This window comes from Malus sylvestris, chromosome 7 (genome assembly GCF_916048215.2).
Source record: "Malus sylvestris chromosome 7, drMalSylv7.2, whole genome shotgun sequence".
Lineage (NCBI taxonomy): Eukaryota > Viridiplantae > Streptophyta > Magnoliopsida > Rosales > Rosaceae > Malus > Malus sylvestris.
This window is the reverse complement of record NC_062266.1, coordinates 7,084,491-7,105,392: the sequence shown is the minus strand read 5'-3', so window position 1 is coordinate 7,105,392 and position 20,902 is coordinate 7,084,491. Positions and strand designations below refer to the sequence as shown.

At 35.5% G+C, this 20,902-nt stretch overlaps 2 protein-coding genes and 2 long non-coding RNA genes across 23 annotated transcripts in view; 1 reads left to right on the top strand and 3 right to left on the bottom strand.

The window, feature by feature from the left end:
- The window catches only part of LOC126628159 (malate dehydrogenase [NADP], chloroplastic-like), an 82,290-nt gene extending 68,964 nt beyond the window's left edge, over positions 1–13,326 (top strand). The window contains exons 2-15 of one of the 2 annotated variants that reach the window (XM_050297749.1): positions 8,513–8,745; positions 8,865–8,961; positions 9,476–9,562; positions 10,091–10,175; positions 11,079–11,260; positions 11,343–11,413; positions 11,516–11,606; positions 11,709–11,783; positions 11,867–11,968; positions 12,061–12,183; positions 12,555–12,623; positions 12,707–12,775; positions 12,910–12,963; positions 13,043–13,326. In XM_050297749.1, coding sequence (XP_050153706.1) covers positions 8,582–8,745; positions 8,865–8,961; positions 9,476–9,562; positions 10,091–10,175; positions 11,079–11,260; positions 11,343–11,413; positions 11,516–11,606; positions 11,709–11,783; positions 11,867–11,968; positions 12,061–12,183; positions 12,555–12,623; positions 12,707–12,775; positions 12,910–12,963; positions 13,043–13,096 — 1,323 coding nt within the window. In that variant the 5' untranslated portion in view covers positions 8,513–8,581 and the 3' untranslated portion in view covers positions 13,097–13,326. The remainder of the gene's footprint in view (positions 1–8,512; positions 8,746–8,864; positions 8,962–9,475; positions 9,563–10,090; positions 10,176–11,078; positions 11,261–11,342; positions 11,414–11,515; positions 11,607–11,708; positions 11,784–11,866; positions 11,969–12,060; positions 12,184–12,554; positions 12,624–12,706; positions 12,776–12,909; positions 12,964–13,042) is intronic. The other variant, XM_050297750.1, reaches the window with a different exon arrangement.
- On the bottom strand, positions 505–6,892 carry LOC126628168 (uncharacterized). Of its 19 annotated transcripts, none has more exons than XR_007625297.1 (13): positions 6,475–6,635; positions 5,872–6,005; positions 5,599–5,756; positions 5,128–5,201; positions 4,643–4,769; positions 4,410–4,477; positions 4,120–4,173; positions 3,957–3,974; positions 3,725–3,845; positions 2,908–3,048; positions 2,754–2,834; positions 1,109–1,159; positions 505–982 (listed from the first exon to the last, which is right to left on the bottom strand). It is a non-coding gene; the product is annotated as an uncharacterized LOC126628168 (long non-coding RNA). The 19 variants fall into 19 exon arrangements; XR_007625288.1 differs by having other exon boundaries at positions 3,725–3,817; XR_007625286.1 differs by having other exon boundaries at positions 3,725–3,817; positions 4,453–4,477.
- Positions 13,327–13,871: 545 nt separating the features above from the next.
- Positions 13,872–18,876, bottom strand: LOC126628153 (NAC domain-containing protein 78-like). The gene is made up of 6 exons (XM_050297744.1): positions 18,472–18,876; positions 18,022–18,299; positions 17,697–17,924; positions 15,035–15,607; positions 14,800–14,953; positions 13,872–14,596 (listed from the first exon to the last, which is right to left on the bottom strand). Exons 1-6 carry the CDS (start codon positions 18,635–18,637, stop codon positions 14,184–14,186), a joined length of 1,812 nt encoding a protein of 603 aa, XP_050153701.1. The 5' UTR covers positions 18,638–18,876; the 3' UTR covers positions 13,872–14,183.
- Positions 15,793–17,690, bottom strand: LOC126628170 (uncharacterized). The gene is made up of 2 exons (XR_007625301.1): positions 16,267–17,690; positions 15,793–16,182 (listed from the first exon to the last, which is right to left on the bottom strand). It is a non-coding gene; the product is annotated as an uncharacterized LOC126628170 (long non-coding RNA).
- Positions 18,877–20,902: the final 2,026 nt, after the last annotated feature.

Genomic DNA, 20,902 nt, shown 5'->3' with positions numbered 1-20,902 from the left:
TGGACTTTAGAGGGAGAGATCCGGAGAGGATCTCTTTCCCTTCCCCTTTAATCCTACGATCTTCAGTCCTAGTACTTCTTTCCTTTATAGCCAAGACTTGGGCCTTTTTAGACCCTTTTTTTAAGGGACCAGTTAGTGGCTTTTCCACGACAGTTCACTTTTTTAGGGGTTAAAAAGACTCATAGAGGCATTTTAGCCTCTCACTGACCACCATCATGCAATTCACCAACCCCAAATACGGATGGACAAAATACCCGTGATTACGCGCCTATTCAAAATTAATGGTTACGGTTATGGGTAACCGTTTAAATAACGGGTAATGTTAGGAAAACCAAAATTTAAACAAAATTTGCAAACCAAAGTATGTGTCACCAATAGGAAATAACCACGTTAATCAACAGTTAAATAATAATTCAATCAGCAACAATCACATCATTTGATAACCAGCCAACTTTAAATATAGTTGCTAATCCGGATTTTTATGAAGAAAAAAAACAAGACATATAGAGATTGATTGTTAGTTTATTACAAATAGTGAAAAATTGTTGGATCGTTACAAAGTATGTTGCTCAACCAAACCAAATATTAGATACTAGTGCGTAATACCCGCGCGTTGCCGCGGGAATTTGGAAAAGCGTTAACTGGAAAAGGAGGATTACATTCAGTTACAAAACATAGAAATTCCTGGTACAAAGATACAAAGAACATAAGAATAACTGAATTTCTTCTAATAACCCCATCTAATATACTTTGTGTTCCAGCTTTTGCATATAAAAAATGAGGAGATGCTGTTGTATGGGGATGCAAAAAATATTGTTGAGTTTTGGGCAAAAAAAGATATGTACAGGTTTTTAAACATGTTAAACATGATTTAATATACATAAACAACACACGGTAAACATTCTTGATCGGAGTAGTGAAAGGTGTCTTCAGCCCTTGTTGTCATTGATAAGGCAACCTGTGTTGTCATTGATAAGGCAACCTGAACAAAGAGGAATAGAACAGAACATATTTAGATAGGAATGCAGAAATGGATAATTATTTGAGATGTTTTATTTTAAATAAATGAAAAGCCAATTAAAACTGAATTAACATGTGGTTTTCATACGGAATAAATGATGGCCTTTGTGTGATGCTTGCAAAGAATCTCTTTTTCATCCTGCATATACAAAAAGAAGATAGTGACTATGTTTAGGACTAATCAGAAAATTATAGATAAATAGCATTGTACTTGTTTTTCAATCATAGCTTGAGATCAATGTCATTCGATTATTCTATTGCTGACTAAACAAATTAGAACACCACAGAGAATAAGCATGTGTCCTCACGTACAAAACACATGGAAGACAGAAATCCTCTCAGCAGAAAGTTCCCAAATGATCAACACGTGGAAGACAGAAAGCAAAGCAAAACAAAAAAATAAAATAACCAAATGCAACTTAGGCAAGGCGGAAGACAGCAGGGCTTCTCACAACTTTTAAGCTTTGTTTTTCATGCATTCAAAAAAATTTATAATTTTTTATTGTGTTATGTGCCACAAACTTGGATTAACTAATTTTTTTAAATATTTGTTGTCAGTTTTGTTATCATCATTTTATCTTTCTTTGTGCCCACACTATGCAAGACACTTTGCATGCAGATTTTTTTAGAATATTTTATTGTGTTGTGTGCCATAAACAGTATTCCATGCCACCTACTGAAATGTGCCGATTAACTCTTTTTTTTTTCAATATTTGTTGTCATCATCATTTTATCTTTCTTTGTGTCTACACTCTGCAGGAGACATTGCATTCAAAATTTTTTTATCATATTTTATCGCCTTGTGTGCCACAAACAGTGTTCCATGCGAGCTACTGCAAGAGACTCGACGTGGAATGGAAACAGGTGGGTTTCTCACAATTTTTAATAATTATTTTGTCCATGCATTTAATGTTTTTAGAATTTTTTATTGTGTTGAGCGCCACAAACCATGTGGCATGGGTGAAGTCATATTTTTAAAATAAATTCTTGTCAGTTTTATAATTAATTATTTTATGTTTCTTTGTGCCATAACTCGAGGATCATAGACACGTAACCTGGAAAGGGAAAGGATGATCAACACGTGGCAATCATGGGCAAAACTAAGATTAGAGTAAACCTGGGAGGGTAGATTCGGAATGACACTGTTACTTTCACTGTTCATGAACAGTGTTTCACCCGTTTGGGTTTTAGTATATATACTAGAAATTGTTCCCGCGCGTTGGAAAACTGTATGAAAAATTATGCAACTTTATTCTCTCCATAAAACAAATACAGTAAATTTTTTATAATTAGATAATAGAATACAAAATTATCAATGTGGCAACGTAAATGTAAGTGGTGAGAGAAGCTATCCTAATTATAACCCTATTTGTTTTTATTCAGGCTTGAACAACGAAGCAATCATTTTTACTTTCTATATTCCCAAATTCGATTACCCTTACCCAACATCGTTTGTATTAAAAAGAAAGGGTTGGTTCATACATAACAATCAATTCTTCATTGTTTGTAAGAAAGAGGAACTTGTGTGTTATGCAATTGGAGGAGAGGGGTTTTGAACTTGGGTCATTTTCCTGAATTGTAACCAAACAATGTTTTCGTATTAGTTAGTAAATATTTGGCCTTAATCACTAACTTGGCCTTAATCCCCATGAATTAAATACTAAAATGAATTATGCTAAATAAGTGACGAATGCAAAAACAAATGTTAATTGAATTAATAATTAGTGACTTACTCAATAAGCTCAAAGTCCTTTTCGCGTAGGCTAGAGTAATGGCTTGGATGAGGAAAGTTGAAGATGACATCAAATTTTCACCTGCCAAAAGCAGGTGGCAATCATTAAACTAATAGCTTATTGTTTAATAGAGTTAAACTTCTGAGACACTTACACTTTCAGAAAATTTTGGGCTGGGAATTCCTGCTGCCAAGGATCTGAACAATGGGGTACATTTAATAGGAGAAGTGAGCTATGTACTTCACGATGCAACTGCGTAGTCTTTTTGTTGCTTCAACACATGATGAAAATATTTCTGGGAAAAGAAAGATTAGATAGGTCATCAGGAAGATTCAATAGGAAATGTAATGTATAATTTAAAAACAGTTAGCCATTATCAGCCAACATATCTTATTTGTTAATCCATTACTTTGCTTTTCGGAAACAATCCCTTTTTCACAATCACCAACATGATTTTGTCGTTCAATAGGAATTGAATGTGACCCTGGTCGAATCTCCTAAATCAAAACTCTAAAGTACAAAGATTCATCGTTTATAGGACTTTATCCCGAGAATCGAGGACACCTCCCTGTGTCTGGTTTCATGTGAACACCTTACCTTATATTGCATCCCATTAAACTACAGCAACAACGTACTGACACAATGAACATGGAAATCCATATACTATTTGACAATACCAAATTAAGCAGTCTCTAAAGATTAGAAACGGACCCTAGAAAGCAGAAACCCTATCTCATATGCATTAAAACAATTAGCAAATTCTCAGTGAATCGTCACAAAAAAGGTATAGAAGAGTAACCCAATTTCTTATTTCAAATTTAATCAATATTTTATCATTAATGAAAGCAGAGTCTTTCCATTTAAACCAAACCCATCAAATTAAATGAACAATTAAATCCAACCCACACTTCAAAATCCAAACTTTATATCAAATTAAGAAAAGAAAAAAATCAATTTTTTTTTGTGCTCACCAGTCGCCAGTTTTTGGGTGCCTGCTCATGGGAGGAACCTCAAAAGTGGGAGCCAAATGCATCCCTTTGTACTTCCTCTTGTCATCCATGCAGCTGAGGAGAGATATAGAGAGAGAAGAAACTATAAATTTAGTGAAAATAAGCAATTGGGTAGTAAAAAACAAAGATGCTTTAGCCTTTTAAGAAGCTGAAAATTGAACCAAACTATATGCACTGGGCAATTGAAACTCACCCAAAACAAAGGAAATACCTGCATAGAAGTATTAACACATTAAGTAAAAATTAAAATTATCTCAATTTGAAGCTCATATCATGCGCAGAAAACGAAACCAAAACAAACAATCTAACTGAAAATTTGAAATTTAGACCAACTGAGACGAACAAAAGTCATTTACCATGGAAGATTATCACAAAATCGCAGGACTCGGACAATCTAAATCAAGCGGATTCTACGGGATAGAAGAAAACACAAAAGTTATTGCGGCGGTGGAGCAAATAGCAGAAGGCAGAGTAGAAAACCCCATTTCAGATACCTCTCAAAAATCAAAACCCAATTGAAGATTTTGCGGTTTTCATTCAAATTCAATAATTAAAAAATAAATTATAAAAAAATCATTAAAATTTAATAATGGTCACAAATATAAGTAAAATTAAAATTAGTAACTAATAAAAAATAAATACCCACGTCAATGAATATTGCATATGGAGGGTCCTGGAGAAAGCTTTACCTCTATCGTCTTTAGAAATCGCCCCCTGAAAGCAAAAAAGAAGCAAATCAAACAGCCATACGCAGCATCAAAACGCACAGACAAAATTACAAAAGGAAAATTTAAACACAAAATTCATATGTTAATCGAAAACCACAAAAATAAAAAAAAATAAAAAAATCAGGCACACTGAGAAAGACGCAAAACTCACCAGAGTATGTGGGTAAACCCGAACTAAATCTCTGCAGGTTGTGCCAAAAAGCTTCTCACCAGATGTGCCAATAATTAAAGCATTCATTTCATTGGTTTCGTCCTCAAGGACCAAGTTTAGTTTGTACCTGCGTATAAAAGTTTAAATTAGATAAGATTGATCATCAAAAATATATTTCTTAAACAAAGCCAAAGAAAACACGTTAAGAAAAATTGTTTAGTGTTTACTCTTTCTGATCAAGACATTTTGAAGATAAATTGATATGAAGTAAGTGAAAAAGAAGAATGAAAACTTACGGAAGAAAAGAATTTGAACAAATTATTTGACATAGTGGATAACCATTTGAGTAAATAATGAATGTCAAATATTTTTAATGAAATTAGTTTTTTAGCACTATTGTTTACATTTATTTATTTCGATTTAATATTTTTCATTTATATATTGACTACTTGAATCGGGATTTTGAGCATAAATATTCCACTGACCTGTAAAAAGTGGACCTAATCCATGGGGATGTGGCAATACATCTAAGAAATTATTCCATCGAACATTTTCTCCCCTGGATCCAGGAACAGACTGATTAATTAACATATACATATGCAATGAAAGACAAATGCAGAATCTAGATTTTTAAACCCATCATATGATGAAAACTTTGATTGACTAATATCAATTTAGAATTTTCCAATACCACTTAAGTGGGAAGCATAGATTTTTCATTTGTATATAACTATAATTAAACTGTTTCTATGAAAGACACTATTATGACAACAATAATTTTAACCAATAAGATGGAATGGATTTCTAATTGCATAACATTGAGATTTAAAAATTATTAGAACACCAATAATTGTAGGCAGTAAATTGTAACATGAGGCATAGGCAAAAAAGAAGAAATGCAAGAAATATTTTGTACAATTGGTGATAAAAGTTAATCATAACATGTTAAAAATTACCAAGGAGTTGGTAGCTGGTTTGCATGTTTTTGACAAATCAATTGCCCAATTGTTCAATCTTTGTGCATTTGTTTGGCACTGTTTAGGCAAGCACTGTACCACCAATCGTAGTGTGCGTCAAACTGCTTGACAGATTCTTTGCAGAGAAAGGTTTCGTTCTGTAAAACAATTTAACAAAGACTTGTATAAGCAGGATTAATGATATTGATATTTTTAACCAAATGTGTCAACATGCATTCAACATTTTTAACAAAAGATAAACAGATTTAATACCTTGTACAAATTTGGATCTAAAAAAGCCAACTCTTCAATTGTTACCTTCTTTGCTGTCTGCAATATTTGAGCTTTACTGGCTTGTTTTGTAGAGGGTAGCAGTATTTTTAAAAGGCTCTGTGCATTTGGAAAAGCTGCAGAGTTTAAAATAGCACATTAGTTGATATATTTTGTGAGAGTAGCCTTTCTTGTATTGTAAGAGCATATAACATTTTTTTAAAATAAATTGTAAACGAACTTACACTGATTTTATGAATTTACTTCCGGAATATCTGGATCAACGAAGAAAAGCGAAGAACCAGTGGTGTTCAAGACTATCTTATTTGTGTGTTAAAAAATTATTGAAAAAATGCTTGTTAAAAAATAGTTTGAATATATTTAGCCACAAAATTATTGAAAAAATGCTTGTTAAAAAATAGTTTGATATATTTAGCCAATTTAAAATCAAACATAAAATTGCATCTATGAAAAGGCTAAATTTGTGTAAATAATCTCGGTATAGCATATAATAGTTAATTTGGTTGTCAGCGTTGGTATTTGTATATATGTGCAGGAAAAAAATTAAATGAAGAAAATGTAATAGTCAATCTGGAAATCACCAACCTCAACATGCACCAATTCTCTCAGAAGAGAGATCACCCAAATTGGAGTGAAAATATGCGAACAAAATCAATCCCAATCGTAATAATAGTCAGACAACCAAAAAACAAATTGATGGGCAAGACAACCAAAAATGAAATAAAACTGGAAAGCAAAACTAAAAAAATCTGAAAATCACCAACCTTAATATGCACCGATCCTATCAAAAGAGAGGCTTGAAACAAAACGGCGAAAAAGACAAAATCGATGCAACGCACAGATCGCAGCCAAAAACAGAGAAGAACAGCGAACAATGATTGCAAAAAAGCAAAGATCGTGTCTCGCCGGAGATAAAATTGCGAAACAAAAAGGAAGAAATCGAGAGAAATGAAGGCACACAACGACAACGACCGAGGAAAGCAGAAGCCCTAAAGCAGAAAATGAAGAAAGGTAAAGTGAAACACATGAACAGAAGGAGAGAAAGAAACGACAGAAGACCTTTGGGCTGAATGGGTAGAACTGGGAATTCACTGCACACATAAGGAAAAGCACGGCAAAGATAAGAAAAATTGGAGGGCATTTCCGACATTTCACTGTTCACGAACAGTGAAAAACAGTGCACCCGAGTTTGGGTTTTAGTATATGTATAATGTTCACAAACGCATAGGGAAAGGATTCTTTCTCAGTTATATTATACAAATTGGGAATTTTTGATATTCACTCTCTAACTAGAAAGAAAGTATTGAGACGTCAATTACATTCTATCCAATTAAGAGTCAGATTGTCATCCAAATTCTGACTAATTAATTTTTTTTTAAATTTCTTTACATACCAACCATGTGTGGATTTTTCCAATTACTATTATTATTAGCCATTAATTGTGAAATGCATGGCTGTAGAATCTCATGGATTTTTTCTCTTTATTTGTAAATGAAAATTTTAAGTTTGAATCTCATAGATGACAAATTCGATACCAAATTAAGTTCTATATTATGTGACTAATATAAAATATATCGTTGTACTTAAAACAAAACAAAATTATGGAACCTAATGTGATGGTCTTGCCTTGTCTTGGTGCGGTGTGGGATGTCGAAAACACAAGCAACACAAGTAGTGGTGGTACCGAAACAGGGAGAGACTCCTTTGGGTTTTTGCTCCCTTTTTCCATTCTTTTGGGTCCAATTGTGCACTTTACGTTCATGAAATTCCGACCACAAACTAAATTAACGAAATATCAAGCCCAATAAAATAAAGACTTAAGAGGAAATAAGTCTATCACTCATTGCCCTGGCGAGTTAGCTACTGCAATGCTACTGTAGGAGCCATATTACTAGTTGATGCCAAAATCTTGGACTTTGGTTGTTGGATGCGACTGCATTCAATCTCTAATGTCCCAATGAAGCTAAGTTGTCGCAAAAGTTTGATGATGGAGGTTTAGCTTGTTCATACTCACCATGTTTTGTGTGAAACCAAAATGACGAGTACAAACAAGCCGAACATTCATCTTCAAACTTTTAATATCTTCAAGCAGTGAAAGAATACGTTAAAATCATGGTTTATCTGTATTGAAGTGTGTTGATTAAAACCTGAAAATGTTTGTAAGACCTAAGCGTTTAGCTCAAACTAATCCAAATTTCAATCATAAATTAAACTTTTGCTCCAATCACATAAGTAATAGCAAAATGGATTCTTGCTATTCCATTTGTATCGAATAATAAAACCAACTGCAGCTTGTCCCAAGTTATGAACACAACCATCAAAATTTAATGGAAGCAACTACAAGTAATTCTTTAAGGACTTGCTACAGTACTTACAAATACCTAGTGCCATTACAATCATGATCATAAATGCTCATCGAATATCATTGCAGCATATCTAAGATCTGATAAAATTTTAGAAATAAAACAGAGATTATCTTATGGATGAGGGAGAATATTGACAAGTGTCATTTGCATGGCCTTAGACTAATATTTCAAAATCCATCTTTTCCTACACACACTTTCTCTTCCTTCCTTCATCTCCCTCCCTCCAAACCAATCTCTGTCTCTGTCTTCAAACAGACCTTCTCTTCAAAACCTCTGTTCCCATCTCTCTCCCTCTCATCTTTTGTCTCTGCTACAACGCCAACACCATGGCAGTAGCTGAGCTATCAACACCTTCATACACCAAGACCCACCTTTTTCAATTATCCCAGCTCTCATCCTTACCGACCCATCTCCACTCTCACCGCCGTGTCGCTTTTCGGCCGCTCCCTCACACTCGAAATGCCAGAATCTGTTGCTCTGTTGCACCCAAGTAAGCTTTAATATCTTTACATATCTCCACCATTTCTTTTTCTCTCTTTTTTTTTTTTTTTTTTTTGGTGTTTTTGTTTTGTTTTGTGGTAGTAGTAATTTTCTTGTTCCTGATGTCAGTCAAGTTCAAGCTCCAGCAGCTCCAGCGCAAACCGAAGACCCGAAGAACAAGCCTGAGTGCTTCGGCGTGTTCTGCCTCACCTATGATCTCCAAGCTGTAACCTTTCTTCGTTTTGTTATCTGGGTTTATGTTGATTCTGTGAATTTTGGTATAGATTTTTGGGGTTTTCACCTTATCTTAGTAGTAAAAACTCTGGAGCTTCAGCGTGTCATATAAGTGTACATATGGTGTCTGTCAATTTGTTTAGTCGAGCTGTTCTAGTATATTTAGACTTTCATTACCAAAAGTAGAATTTTCTCTGTTTTGTTTAGTAGTTACTGCATAAGACTCATTTGTTATGTACTGTAATCTATGTTTTACAATTTTGTTGCATAAATAGTGAATCAGACAAAAACCGTGGATTTTGGGGTTTTTTTCTTTCTGTTTGTTGCTGGTTAATGACTTTCTGCTGAAGATGCATGCAGTTTTAAAGTATCCAAACTGGGCTTGTAATGTGTGTTTGTGTGTGTCTGAGAGAGAGAGAGAGAGATCATATCTGATTATTGACTTGCAGTTGCTTTTCCTTTGCAATGAATTAAGTAGTGTATCTAATAAGGTCCAAAATTCACAGGAAGAAGAGACAAAATCATGGAAGAAATTAATTAATATTGCAGTCTCAGGTGCAGCTGGGATGATATCTAATCATCTGCTCTTTAAAGTAAGTCTTTCTTGCATCCTAAACCTCTTGCACTTTGTCCTTTTCATTAATGGTGGCTTTGCTTTTTGGAACTTATTGACTAGCAATTACCTATTTAACTTGCAGTAAATCCTTGTTAAATTGTTAATACCTTCAAAACATTATATTTCTATACCTGTAATTAGGAGTTCTATTCCCATTGGGTCCTGCAACCATCCGGTCCCTCCCTACATGTTATCTTAGTCTTAGACTACGGTCTTTCTGATAACCTGCAACAATCTAAACCATATCAGGTTAAACTGGAAAATAGAGCTTGTAGAGACATGTAGTACTCTCAACTGACAAGAAACTGGATTATGCTTTAATTTGTTGAGCATGTAGAAATTCATGCAATTGTGGGATGGAGTCTTTACTTGATATGCTAGAGTGTGCGAGCATAAAAGAGAGAAAAAAATATTCTAACCCTCTCTAGTTTTTAGAATATAATCGCATTTTTGTTATTAGAATTTAACAAGTTCAACATTTTCAACATGCTTTCTTATTGTCCAGCTTGCGTCAGGTGAGGTTTTTGGGCCAGACCAACCTATTGCGTTGAAACTATTGGGATCTGAAAGGTCCTTCCAAGCTCTTGAAGGTATGGTTCTGACATAGACATAATTTAGTGTAGATTTATATACATGTGCAGTCCAAAGCAGCATTTTCATATCGCCTACACAAATAATATAATTAGTAAACAAATCTTTGTGACCCTTAATGTTGATTTCTACCAATAATAGTTATTTATTCATACAAATCAAGTAATCGCATTGTTGACTTCCTAATTATCTGATAACTAGAAGGATTAAGTTAAGTTGGTCCGCAAAATCTGAGATTCCCCGGTTTCTTAATAGTTGTTGAAAATGAATCCAACATTGATGAGAGGAGAGACCTTGCAAGTGCTTATAAGTGGTTGGGCTACTCCCCATATTGCCAATTGGTTTTATGGTGGAACCTCAACGGCCACACGCGCTCCACTTCACCCGAGTTGTGTTGCCCACGTGTTAGGCTTGAAAATTTGCCACAAGTGAGGGGGCTTGTTGAGAATGAATCCCACATTGATGAGAGGATGGACATTGCATGTGCTTATAAGTGGTTGGGCTACTCCCCATATTGCCAGTTGGTTTTATGGTGGAACCTCAACTTTCTTCAATACTACTGTTCCCTATGTTTAAAAGAGGAACTGAACAATGTCAATTGTCGTCTGTCTCACTTGAGAAAGAAGGTTCAGCATCCAGATATCGTGGACTGGATACATTGCAGATTATATTTTATCACCGTCAGATACAATGTTACCTCTAGTTGAGGGTGTGCCTGTGTTTCTGCAGTGTTATTAGGGCAGTTAGTTAGACTTACAGTGGAAGAAAAGTTAATTAGTGAATGATGTATCTATTGAAGTTGCACAAGTTTTGAATTCAATAACTTAATGTGTTCACCATAAGTGAACCCTTCTAAGTTATGTATATATGCGGCTAATTAAGAGAACAGTTTCTGCGTTCAGGAGTGGCTATGGAATTGGAGGATTCTCTATTTCCGTTGTTGCGGGAGGTGAGCATTGGCATTGATCCATATGAGGTTTTCCAAGATGTAGAATGGGCTCTTTTAATAGGAGCAAAGCCTCGAGGTCCTGGAATGGAAAGAGCAGACTTGTTGGATCTGAATGGGCAGATTTTTGTTGAGCAGGTTCTGTTAGATTTTATATGATATCACTATTACACATTGGCTCGATAGTTTCTGATCATATATGTTTTGTTTCAAAAATCAGGGAAAAGCACTTAATGCTGTTGCATCACATAATGTCAAAGTGATAGTAGTTGGAAACCCTTGTAACACGAAGTAAGTAATTGTCTTCCTCGTCTTTTCAATTTTTTGGGATGGAAGGATGCACAGGTAGCGGAGATATGCCCTTCACTTTTACTTATATTCTTCCTGATGCAGTGCACTCATCTGTTTGAAAAATGCTCCAAACATACCTGCAAAGAATTTTCATGCTTTAACACGGCTGGATGAAAATAGAGCAAAATGTCAGGTACGTATACCTCACAAACATTAGTAGAATAGACAATAACCAATACTAGGTCATGACCAAAAAGAATAATCATTTAACATAGTTGGCTTATGATTTATTCAGCTAGCCCTCAAAGCAGGTGTCTTCTATGATAAAGTGTCAAACGTGACCATCTGGGGAAACCACTCAACCACCCAGGTCATTTAATCATTCTCTTTTAAAAGCATGGATTATTTTCGCTAGCTTCTCGTTTTGAAGAAGAATTGCGTAATTCTTATCAGGTGCCAGACTTCTTAAATGCTAGAATTAATGGCTTGCCGGTCAAAGAGGTCATCAAGGATCACAAATGGTTAGAGGAAGAATTTACCGAACTTATCCAGAAGGTAAGACGGAACGTATATTTCCATAATTCAACATTGTCTAAAACCATATCTGCTCCTCATTTTTAATTACTGAAGACATATCGAATTCGCAGAGAGGAGGTCTGCTCATCAAGAAATGGGGAAGATCGTCTGCTGCATCAACTGCCATGTCAATTGCAGATGCCATAAAGTCTTTGGTTACTCCTACCCCAGAGGGCGATTGGTTTTCATCTGCAGTAAGTTCGTGTTTGTTTGATATGATGCACATTATGTAAGCCTATATATACTGTCTGTCTTCTGTAACAACCAGACCATCTTGAGAAGCCATATGATCAGAACTCCATTAGTTTCGATGGAGAAACATTTGACTTTGATGCCCAACTCTCTGAGAAACAAAAGGAATTAAGTTGAATTTTCTTTGTGTTTCCTTCTCTAGTTTTTGGTGCCACTGAAAGTCCCTGCATATTATTGCATGCATATAAAACATCCCAGATCGATATTAAACTGAACATCATAAATGCGAATGTCAAGTTATTCTGTGTTGATTCAATGCCACAAAAGCTCATGATGAGTTGATCTTCGTCCCTTGTGTACCATCCCATTGCAGGTTTACACAAATGGAAATCCCTATGGTATAGCAGAGGATTTAGTATTCAGTATGCCATGCAGATCTAAAGTAAGTCTATACAAGAGATTTTCCTTTCCTTGTGTTTATGTTTGTGATATAGGCACTTCAAATAAGTTATTCACAACGTCCAGGGAGACGGCGACTATGAACTTGTAAAGGACATACAATTTGATGACTATCTTCGCAAGCGAATAAAAAAGGTATGCATTGTTGACTGGATTGAAGTACTATACAGGTGCGAAAAATAGTAGTGTATTGTAGGCATTGACTGAACTAGTGTGGACTTTGTAGTAGTTTTGGACTAATTGTCTCATTTGACGCAATAATCTTTCAGAGCGAAGCTGAGTTACTAGCTGAGAAAAGATGCGTCGCTCACCTTACTGGGCAGGTACGTTTTTCATTCTTACACTATTGCTACCTGTTGACACCACCCGCGCATCTTAATCTCCATGTTAATTCTTTTCCAGGGTATCGCTGTGTGTGATTTACCCGAGGATACTATGCTTCCTGGAGAGATGTAATCCTCAGCAGACAAGTTCCACATCTCGAGAACTTTTACGAAGGATACGATACCACATAGAGCACATGAGGCAAATAATGGAGCATCAATCATTTATGTAGTAAGAACATGAAAATAAACCAGAGGGAGTAATGTAAAAGTCATTAAATTTTGAGGTTTCTGCTGTGCATCCTAGATCCTGAACATTTATGTCTAAATTTATATTTGTGTTTGAGTCGCAAATAACCGTAATTCCTTTGTGATTCTTATCTCCTTGATAAAAAAAATGTGCATGATCTGTCACATACGAAGTTACACTTCCCTGAAGAAAGTGGAGCTTCCGGCCAGAAATCAGTTGGCAGCAGGAGTTGTTTGACTACTCAAAACAAATGTAAGTTACCTTAAATTTCCGACATGAGATGACACTCCGCATCCTCTCAATAACAACAGATAACAGACGATGTACATGTTTCAACGCTACGGGACAAGTCTTATTTTGTTTGACTGATACAATATTACCAACCCTGAACGACTAATTTACTCGTCGTTTGGCACAAAAAAGATTCAACTTCAAATCTGCTAAAGTGGCTCATTGTGTCATTTTCAAGCCGCCCACATGTTTAAAATGCTTAAGAACACATATTATCGGGCTATAGAGATTGTGATTTACACTGATCACGTGCTATTACTAACCCATGCGTTACAATATAGGCGGGCGACAATAAATATACTAGAGTTGGTAAAACCATGCAAGCATTTCTGCTGAATTTTCAGGTTGACAGTAAAGCAAGCAGAACTGTCTTAAAATCGACCCTACGTTATACTTTGTCAAGCCTTCAATTACAACGAAATAGTAGTACATTGAACGAAATAATGTACTGAAACAAAAATTCAGTTTTACATTCATTCAGATTCAGTATATAGCTATTCAAAATATCACACACTTTACGCTATCTTAAAACGGTTTGGGTAAATAATTAGTTCTACAGTCAGTGTAACAATTAACTAAAATATCGAGTTTGCAAGAACTTGCATCTTCCCCTAGTCACTAGGGAAAGTTTACTACAAGATCCTGAGATAGGCTCGCAACCACCATTACTGTCGAAGCATCACCTGGTACAGATGTAGCTTCCGATTTTGAAACTCATAGAAAGAAACAGAACCCAGAGAAACATAAACAAAAACCATCCCCGCATCACCACACATCCTGTCTTTCCAGAGAGTGAGCCACCAACCGGCACCAGATTGCCAGAGTTTCCGTCATTCTGCGACAGCTGAACAGAAAACACAAGGTTGACAACCCCATCCTTTCCAAAAGACCAGTCCATCCTGTTGTCACTTGAAGTTATGTCTCTAATTCTAATCATGCCTGCAGTAACATGAACTGAACTGGAAGACGATGCACCAGAATTTAACCTAAGCATTGCCTCTTTAGCAGGGAACTCTGAAGCAAATGCAGGTGGAGCCGGTATGCTGCCCAACATCATGTGACTCGCCTTTTTGATGAAGGGATAGTTACCATCTGCACCACCATAATCGCACACAACCCAGAAGGTGAGGAAAACATGACCAGTGATGGAATACAAAAAATATTAAATATCATGTAAAAAAACCTAAACCTCTGGTACTCTTTATAATGATAGGTACACATTACGCGAATCTACATCATAAGTTACCAAACAGGGTATGATAGTGCCTATAATAGCTGAAATTAAGATACTATACCTGATTCAAACTTGGACTCGGGCATTTTCTTTGACAAAGATGCATCATCAGTATCCTCTGGTTGTACAAGATGTTCGCCTCCCATTGGTTGTGGCTCTGGTTGTACAAGATGATCACCTCCCATTGGTTGTGGTTCAGTTTCACCATTCAGAAGCTGATATACAACAGTTTATTAATTGAAAGATGCTACTTAAAATCCTGAAATACAAAAGGAAAATGAAACTTGAGAACGTACCTTCTGGTTAGATGGAGCTTGGTCAGGAACATTGCCACAAGAATCAAAATCAATATACTGAGAGATGTCATCATTGGCATCAAAGTATGTAAGGTACTCATCAAGCATGTCAAAGCCTGCAGTTGACTCGACTGGATTTGAAAGATCATTAGTTTCAAGGAACAGCCCATCACCAAATGGCTTATTATTCTCAGTAGCATCCAAATATGGTTCATTAAGTGAATAATTGACAACAGATGGATTTGCACCATCGCTTGGTTCAAGAAAGCATTCATCTTTGACTGGTTTTGCATCAGCCTCATAGTGCTCTGTCAAGTCAACAAACTTCAGGTCCTCAGGATTTTGTGAGGTTATATATTCATTTTTGACTGGGTTCCCAACCGTCTCATAATGCTCTGGGTATCCAAAGAACATCTGGTGTTCGCAGTATTCAGAAGTTTCCCCAGTGCCTATCACAGCCTTTGTATCATCTTCAACAAAGTCCCCATAATGCTCAATGTAGTTGCTCGTCTCCCCATGATAGAAGTTCAAAGGAGGTGGTGCACTTTCAGACGGAATTCCTGTGTCAAGATTCTGGGAAAAGAAAGTATTTATAAATGTACGGTATCCAAGCATGGCTTAGTTGAATCATGTGAAAAACTCTAGAAGAAACTGATGGAAAATGAAGGCCCCTGGCATCTCATATATGTGTTTTATATACCTAAACAATCTACATACTATTATTTATGAAAACCCTCTTGTCAACCAAAGAGGATAAATGTCAATTATGCCCTCTTTAAATTAAATAGTTGAAAATACATATAAATATAGTAATTTAGTCACACCAATATCTTATTTCTACCACACCTTAACTCTCTCTGTCCCAACCTTAATTTTCTATCTACACTAGTTTTTCCCAGTTAAAATGATTAAGATGCCCTAGACCAGATGGAAAAAGGATGCAGATGTTTTCCATTTCTAATTTCCAGTCACATAAAGGTTCAGATGTGAAGATTAATCATCAAAATATCATGCATTATTCTAGAACACAATGATCTTTTCAATCTCTCCACTACGGCGTCATCTCAGTTCCTTCAATTCAAAGACGCTTCTCGTGGCACCAGCTAGGACCAAGAATATTTCGAAATCCATCAAATTTGAATTTGTCCCTGTTAGCAGATCAGATCTAAGAACTAGTTAACAGCATCACGTGACAAGAACAAACAAAAAATTACAGCGTAGTTTGAACTTACAATACAAGGGACATCTAATAGGTTAGAAGACGTAGCATCAAAGATCAACAAATCCCAAGGTCAGATTGCAACAATTCGGGGTTGAGGTAAAGGGTGACCGAGCATCAGAGAGAGAGGACACAAAGAAATATCATCCAGATCCATTTTAAAAGTACACCAAGATTCTACCAACTTTCAGAAAATTGTACATTGTAAAAAATTACCAACACATTAAGGTATGGCGATTATAAATGATATCAATGCAACATTAACTTGTAATACTGCATTTATAGTTCATTTGATGGAAAGTTCTGCTGAGTGAACATTATTTGTTTCAGTATTCTAGGTTATAGACAGTTACACACCTTGATGATGCTCTTTGAATAATAATTGAAACGTAAAAGAATTCCTGATATACGTACTTAAAATGCAATAAATGGTTTCACAAATACATAAGCCAAGTTCAACAGAGAAAAAACTGTTTGTAACAGAAAAGGCAGAAAACTGCACTCCAGATAAATTTAGGGAGCTATTATTAACACTCCAAAAATCTCATTCTACACTCCTCGCAAGTGTATTTTTCCTTCTAATTATAGAAAGTTCGGAGTGCAAAATGAGATTTTTGGAGTGCCAATAACAATTCCCTAAATTTAAGAATGCAAATAAAATTTTAAGAAACAATGCAAAGCTGGCAAAACTTAGATAAAGTCTTGCCAAGTTTCAACCTTAAGGGGGAGACCATTTTCATAAGTTAAAAGGAAAAGATGACCAAAATTCTGATAAGAAAAAGAAGATTGGAAAGCTAATGAGGTAGTTGTTCTGAACACACTGCTATCCAGAACAAAAGAAGAGCAGCATAATAAGCAAAAATAAGAACAAAAATCTTATTAGAGTAACTATAGAGGCTGTATTAGTTATTCTTCTGCATAAGTGGTGAAATTTAATTAAGTGATCCCGGAGTACAAAGCTTCAAATATTTTTAACAGGAACCGATGTATAAATTCAAATAAGATACTCCCATATTAGTAACATACACAAATACTCTTTGTTGTTTCCTTTCATCTCATTATAATCATTTCTTTATGAAATAAATAAATAAAACCACTAAGCACCTAAAGCAAGGGCATAACAAGTCCATTTGCTGACATTGGGTTACTTATAGATGTACAGCTACAACAGAGACATTTAAGCATAGTCATGTATAGGATAGCCAAATCAAGTTAAAATCATTTGCCCGACCAACTAGTAGCCCTCAGCCATACTTAAACTCCAATAGCTGGACACAGTCAAAATATCTACTGTGACTTATCATAGCACATCCGGGGGTTTCCCACAACTGGGGGAGTTATCTTTAAATTCAATAAATTCCGGCCAAATCTACCCATCCCCGTTTCAGACAATTTGAATTCACCTACAAAACATGAAATGAAAAGGCTGAATGAATAAAGAACCTGATCAAGGTCAAATGCTTCAACATAAGCCCCATTGTTGAAATCATTTGCTTCATTATCTGGCTCTTCGCTGACTGCCACTACATTAGCAGCCGCCTCTTCACCAGGTACACAAGTCACGTCATCATCGTCCCATTCCTCCTCCATAACCGGGGCGCCGTACTTCTCCCCATTCTTCGGTCCCGTGCCACTCTTCTGGAATATCCTACAAAGCACATACGGATCCTTCTGTACCCATCCGCCATGACAAACCCAACAATCAATCCCAATTCCATAACATCATAAAATGCCAACAGAACAATAGCAACGTCAACAAAAATCCAACCTGTTGAATTCCAGCTTTTACCAATTCCTCGTTGGAAAGGCGATACTCATGCATAACCCAATTGGTTCTTGCACCGGTGGGGGCTCGCCCGCTATGGAAAACCAGTGTCTTCTTCATCCCAACATCCCGGGAATTATGTTTAATAGGGCGATCCTTACCCGTAGTCTTCCAGTACCCTTTTTCAGTAGCCCGATTCGTCCTCGACGAATTTCCATACTTCTTATCCAGAAAACTGAAAAAGTACCACTCCAAGTCCCTAGTCTTCAGCTTCGACTTGCCTAATAAATCAGAAAACCAAAACCCAACAAAAATAAAACACAAATATAACCACAATCAACCAAATGATACACGTATAAATATATATATATATATATATATATATATATATATATACACACATATTTTTTCTTTTTTATTTTGCAAACATGAGAAAGGATTAGGATTTTTTACCAGGGAGGTCCCAAGGCTCAGTCTTGTAGATATCGACGACCGATATGGGGTCAAATCGGAAGTTCTTGCCGGAGACCTTACGCTTCAGATAGTACCAGACTAGTTCTTCATCGGTTGGGTGGAATCGGAACCCAGGAGCGAGTGAATTCTCTTTGCCGCGGGCCATGAATTAATCAAATCCAGCAAAAACAAAATGAAAATCTTTCGTTAGGTCTTCGAAACAGAAAGGAATCGAAACAACCGAGAATTGGGGATCGGGAATCGGGAATTGGAAATGAGGTTAGATTAGGGTTTGGATTGTAACGAAATCGGAGAGTTGATAGTTGGGGACGAAGGCGGAGAGCTGAAGAGTCACCGGGTAGGTGTGCGAAGTACGATCCAGTTCGTCGTTTTGGTAAATATATAGCGTCGTTAGTCTCACGGAAAACTTCTCTGCGAAGAAATGGAGGTGATTTTTTTGGGTCACAGGCGGGTAATTCTATGCCGCTTTTTTTTTTTTTTTTTCAGTGTAACTAACATAGGATGGTATACTATATGTTACTATACAAATAATGGAATATATGTGCTAAAAAGTTAAAAACTTAAAAAATAAAATTTCTCATCACTTCTATTAAAACACGTGGTATACCATTTATATTCCCATCACAATTATAAAAATTTCTCCATCGGAAGGTCGCTCATGTGGCGGCGCTGCACAGGTGCCACGTGGCGTGGGTTTTGATTCCGTATGGGCTTATGTAATTGCATCCGTCAAGTTACTTGGAACGACACCAGATTGACGTATGAATCTATACGAAAAATTAATTGAAAATTCTTTAATTCTCCATTCACCTCTTAAAGAATTTTCTTTTATTTTGGTCCCTAAATTGAATTTAGAGGCTCAAATTGTTGATGAAAGTCTAATTATAATACATATAGATTAGGGTGCTGGTTTTATATATATAGATATAGAAAAAGTAAAGAGTGGTAATTATTGTAACTAGGTGGTTATTGAAAACTTATAGCTCGTAAATAGAGAAGAAATTATGATATTGAATGTAAATTTTTTAATAAGTTTGAATAGGTCATTTAGTATTACGGTTTAATGGTTTTTTTTTTTTACTTGTAAGTAAATGTCTTGGTTCAATTCTTGTCAAAGACAAATTTAAACCACATTATTGCTAATCCACTGTAAGGCTTAGCACACTTCTCCATCCCCTAAGTGCAGATAATATCATTTGTTCAAAAAAGAAATTTGAATAGGAGGTGGAAAAGAAATACCAACTTATTAAGAGGTATTGGAGATAAAGAAATATTCTAGTTCATACAAAAAAAATTATTAATACGACATTTTAAACTACTCTAGTTAGCCAACAAAAAATAATATTCCATCTCTTTAAAAGAAATTTTTGAAAGAAAGATAATTTAAATTTAGATGCAAGAGAGCGAACACACTACTTTAGTCAACTGAATTAACTTACATATGCCATATATACTAATTATTTAAAAAAAAAATGATTTCTGGCAAGTGGTGGATTGCTTTAACGAATATGGTCCACCTCTTTGACCTCCCCTCTTCCCTTTCTCTTGTTTAGACTAATAATATCGCTTGTAAAAAATGAAAATAATTTATTACTAATAATATATTAATTAAAAAATAGTAAATATACCTAGATAAATTATATAGCAATCTTGAGGATAAATTCACATTTGGTATAACCAATTTTAAAATACATGTTGAATTACTTTTGTAGAATCTTACACAATAATTTGTGAAATTCATTCAATTAACTCAATCTTCATGTGTGCATCGTGCGATCAAATATTGAAATGCTTAGCACATTGTTTCTAATGCTCCACGCATATCATGTATTGTCGAATTTCTAACATTTTACCAAATTAAATGTATGACGCATTGTTTGTGATGCTCCACACATATTGCGTGTTGTCGAGTTTCTAACATTTTATGCACCAGCCTCAACCTCCAACTTCCATTTTCTTATGTACCGAGGTTGAAGAATTATGTTTGACGAAATAATTTATTGAGTTGTTTTACTCTCAAATTAACATCATTTACAACCGTGCGGTATAAACTATAAAAGTGTCTAATATTTAGTTCAGACGAGTTTCATGAAATATATACTTATTTTATTAGAAGAGCATTATAGTGTGTCGTTGTATGTAGATATATTCTTGTGTTTATGCAAAGATAATGAAACGAGTAATGTAATTATAAACAATTAGATACCTTTATTTCCCTTGATATTTTGCTACTCAACCCTGCTTATTTAACTTATCTTTGTAGATCACAGTGTTAGGGCTCGTTGATGCTTTTAAAATGACTGAAAGCGTTTCTGGTAAAATTAATTTTAGTCTCCAAAATGACTTTAAGTGCTTTTTTGAGGAATCATTAGATATGTGTTTCTTGCAGAAAGCACTTCGAGTGCCTTTC

Coding starts and splice junctions, on each gene's coding strand:
- LOC126628153 (XM_050297744.1), bottom strand. CDS start 18,637: ATGGCCCGCGGCAAAGAGAATTCACTCGCTCCTGGGTTCCGATTCCAC. Junction 17,925..18,021: donor TAAAAGCTGGAATTCAACAG/GTTGGATTTTTG, acceptor GGATGGGTACAG/AAGGATCCGTATGTGCTTTG. Junction 14,954..15,034: donor AAGCTCCATCTAACCAGAAG/GTACGTTCTCAA, acceptor GTTGTATATCAG/CTTCTGAATGGTGAAACTGA.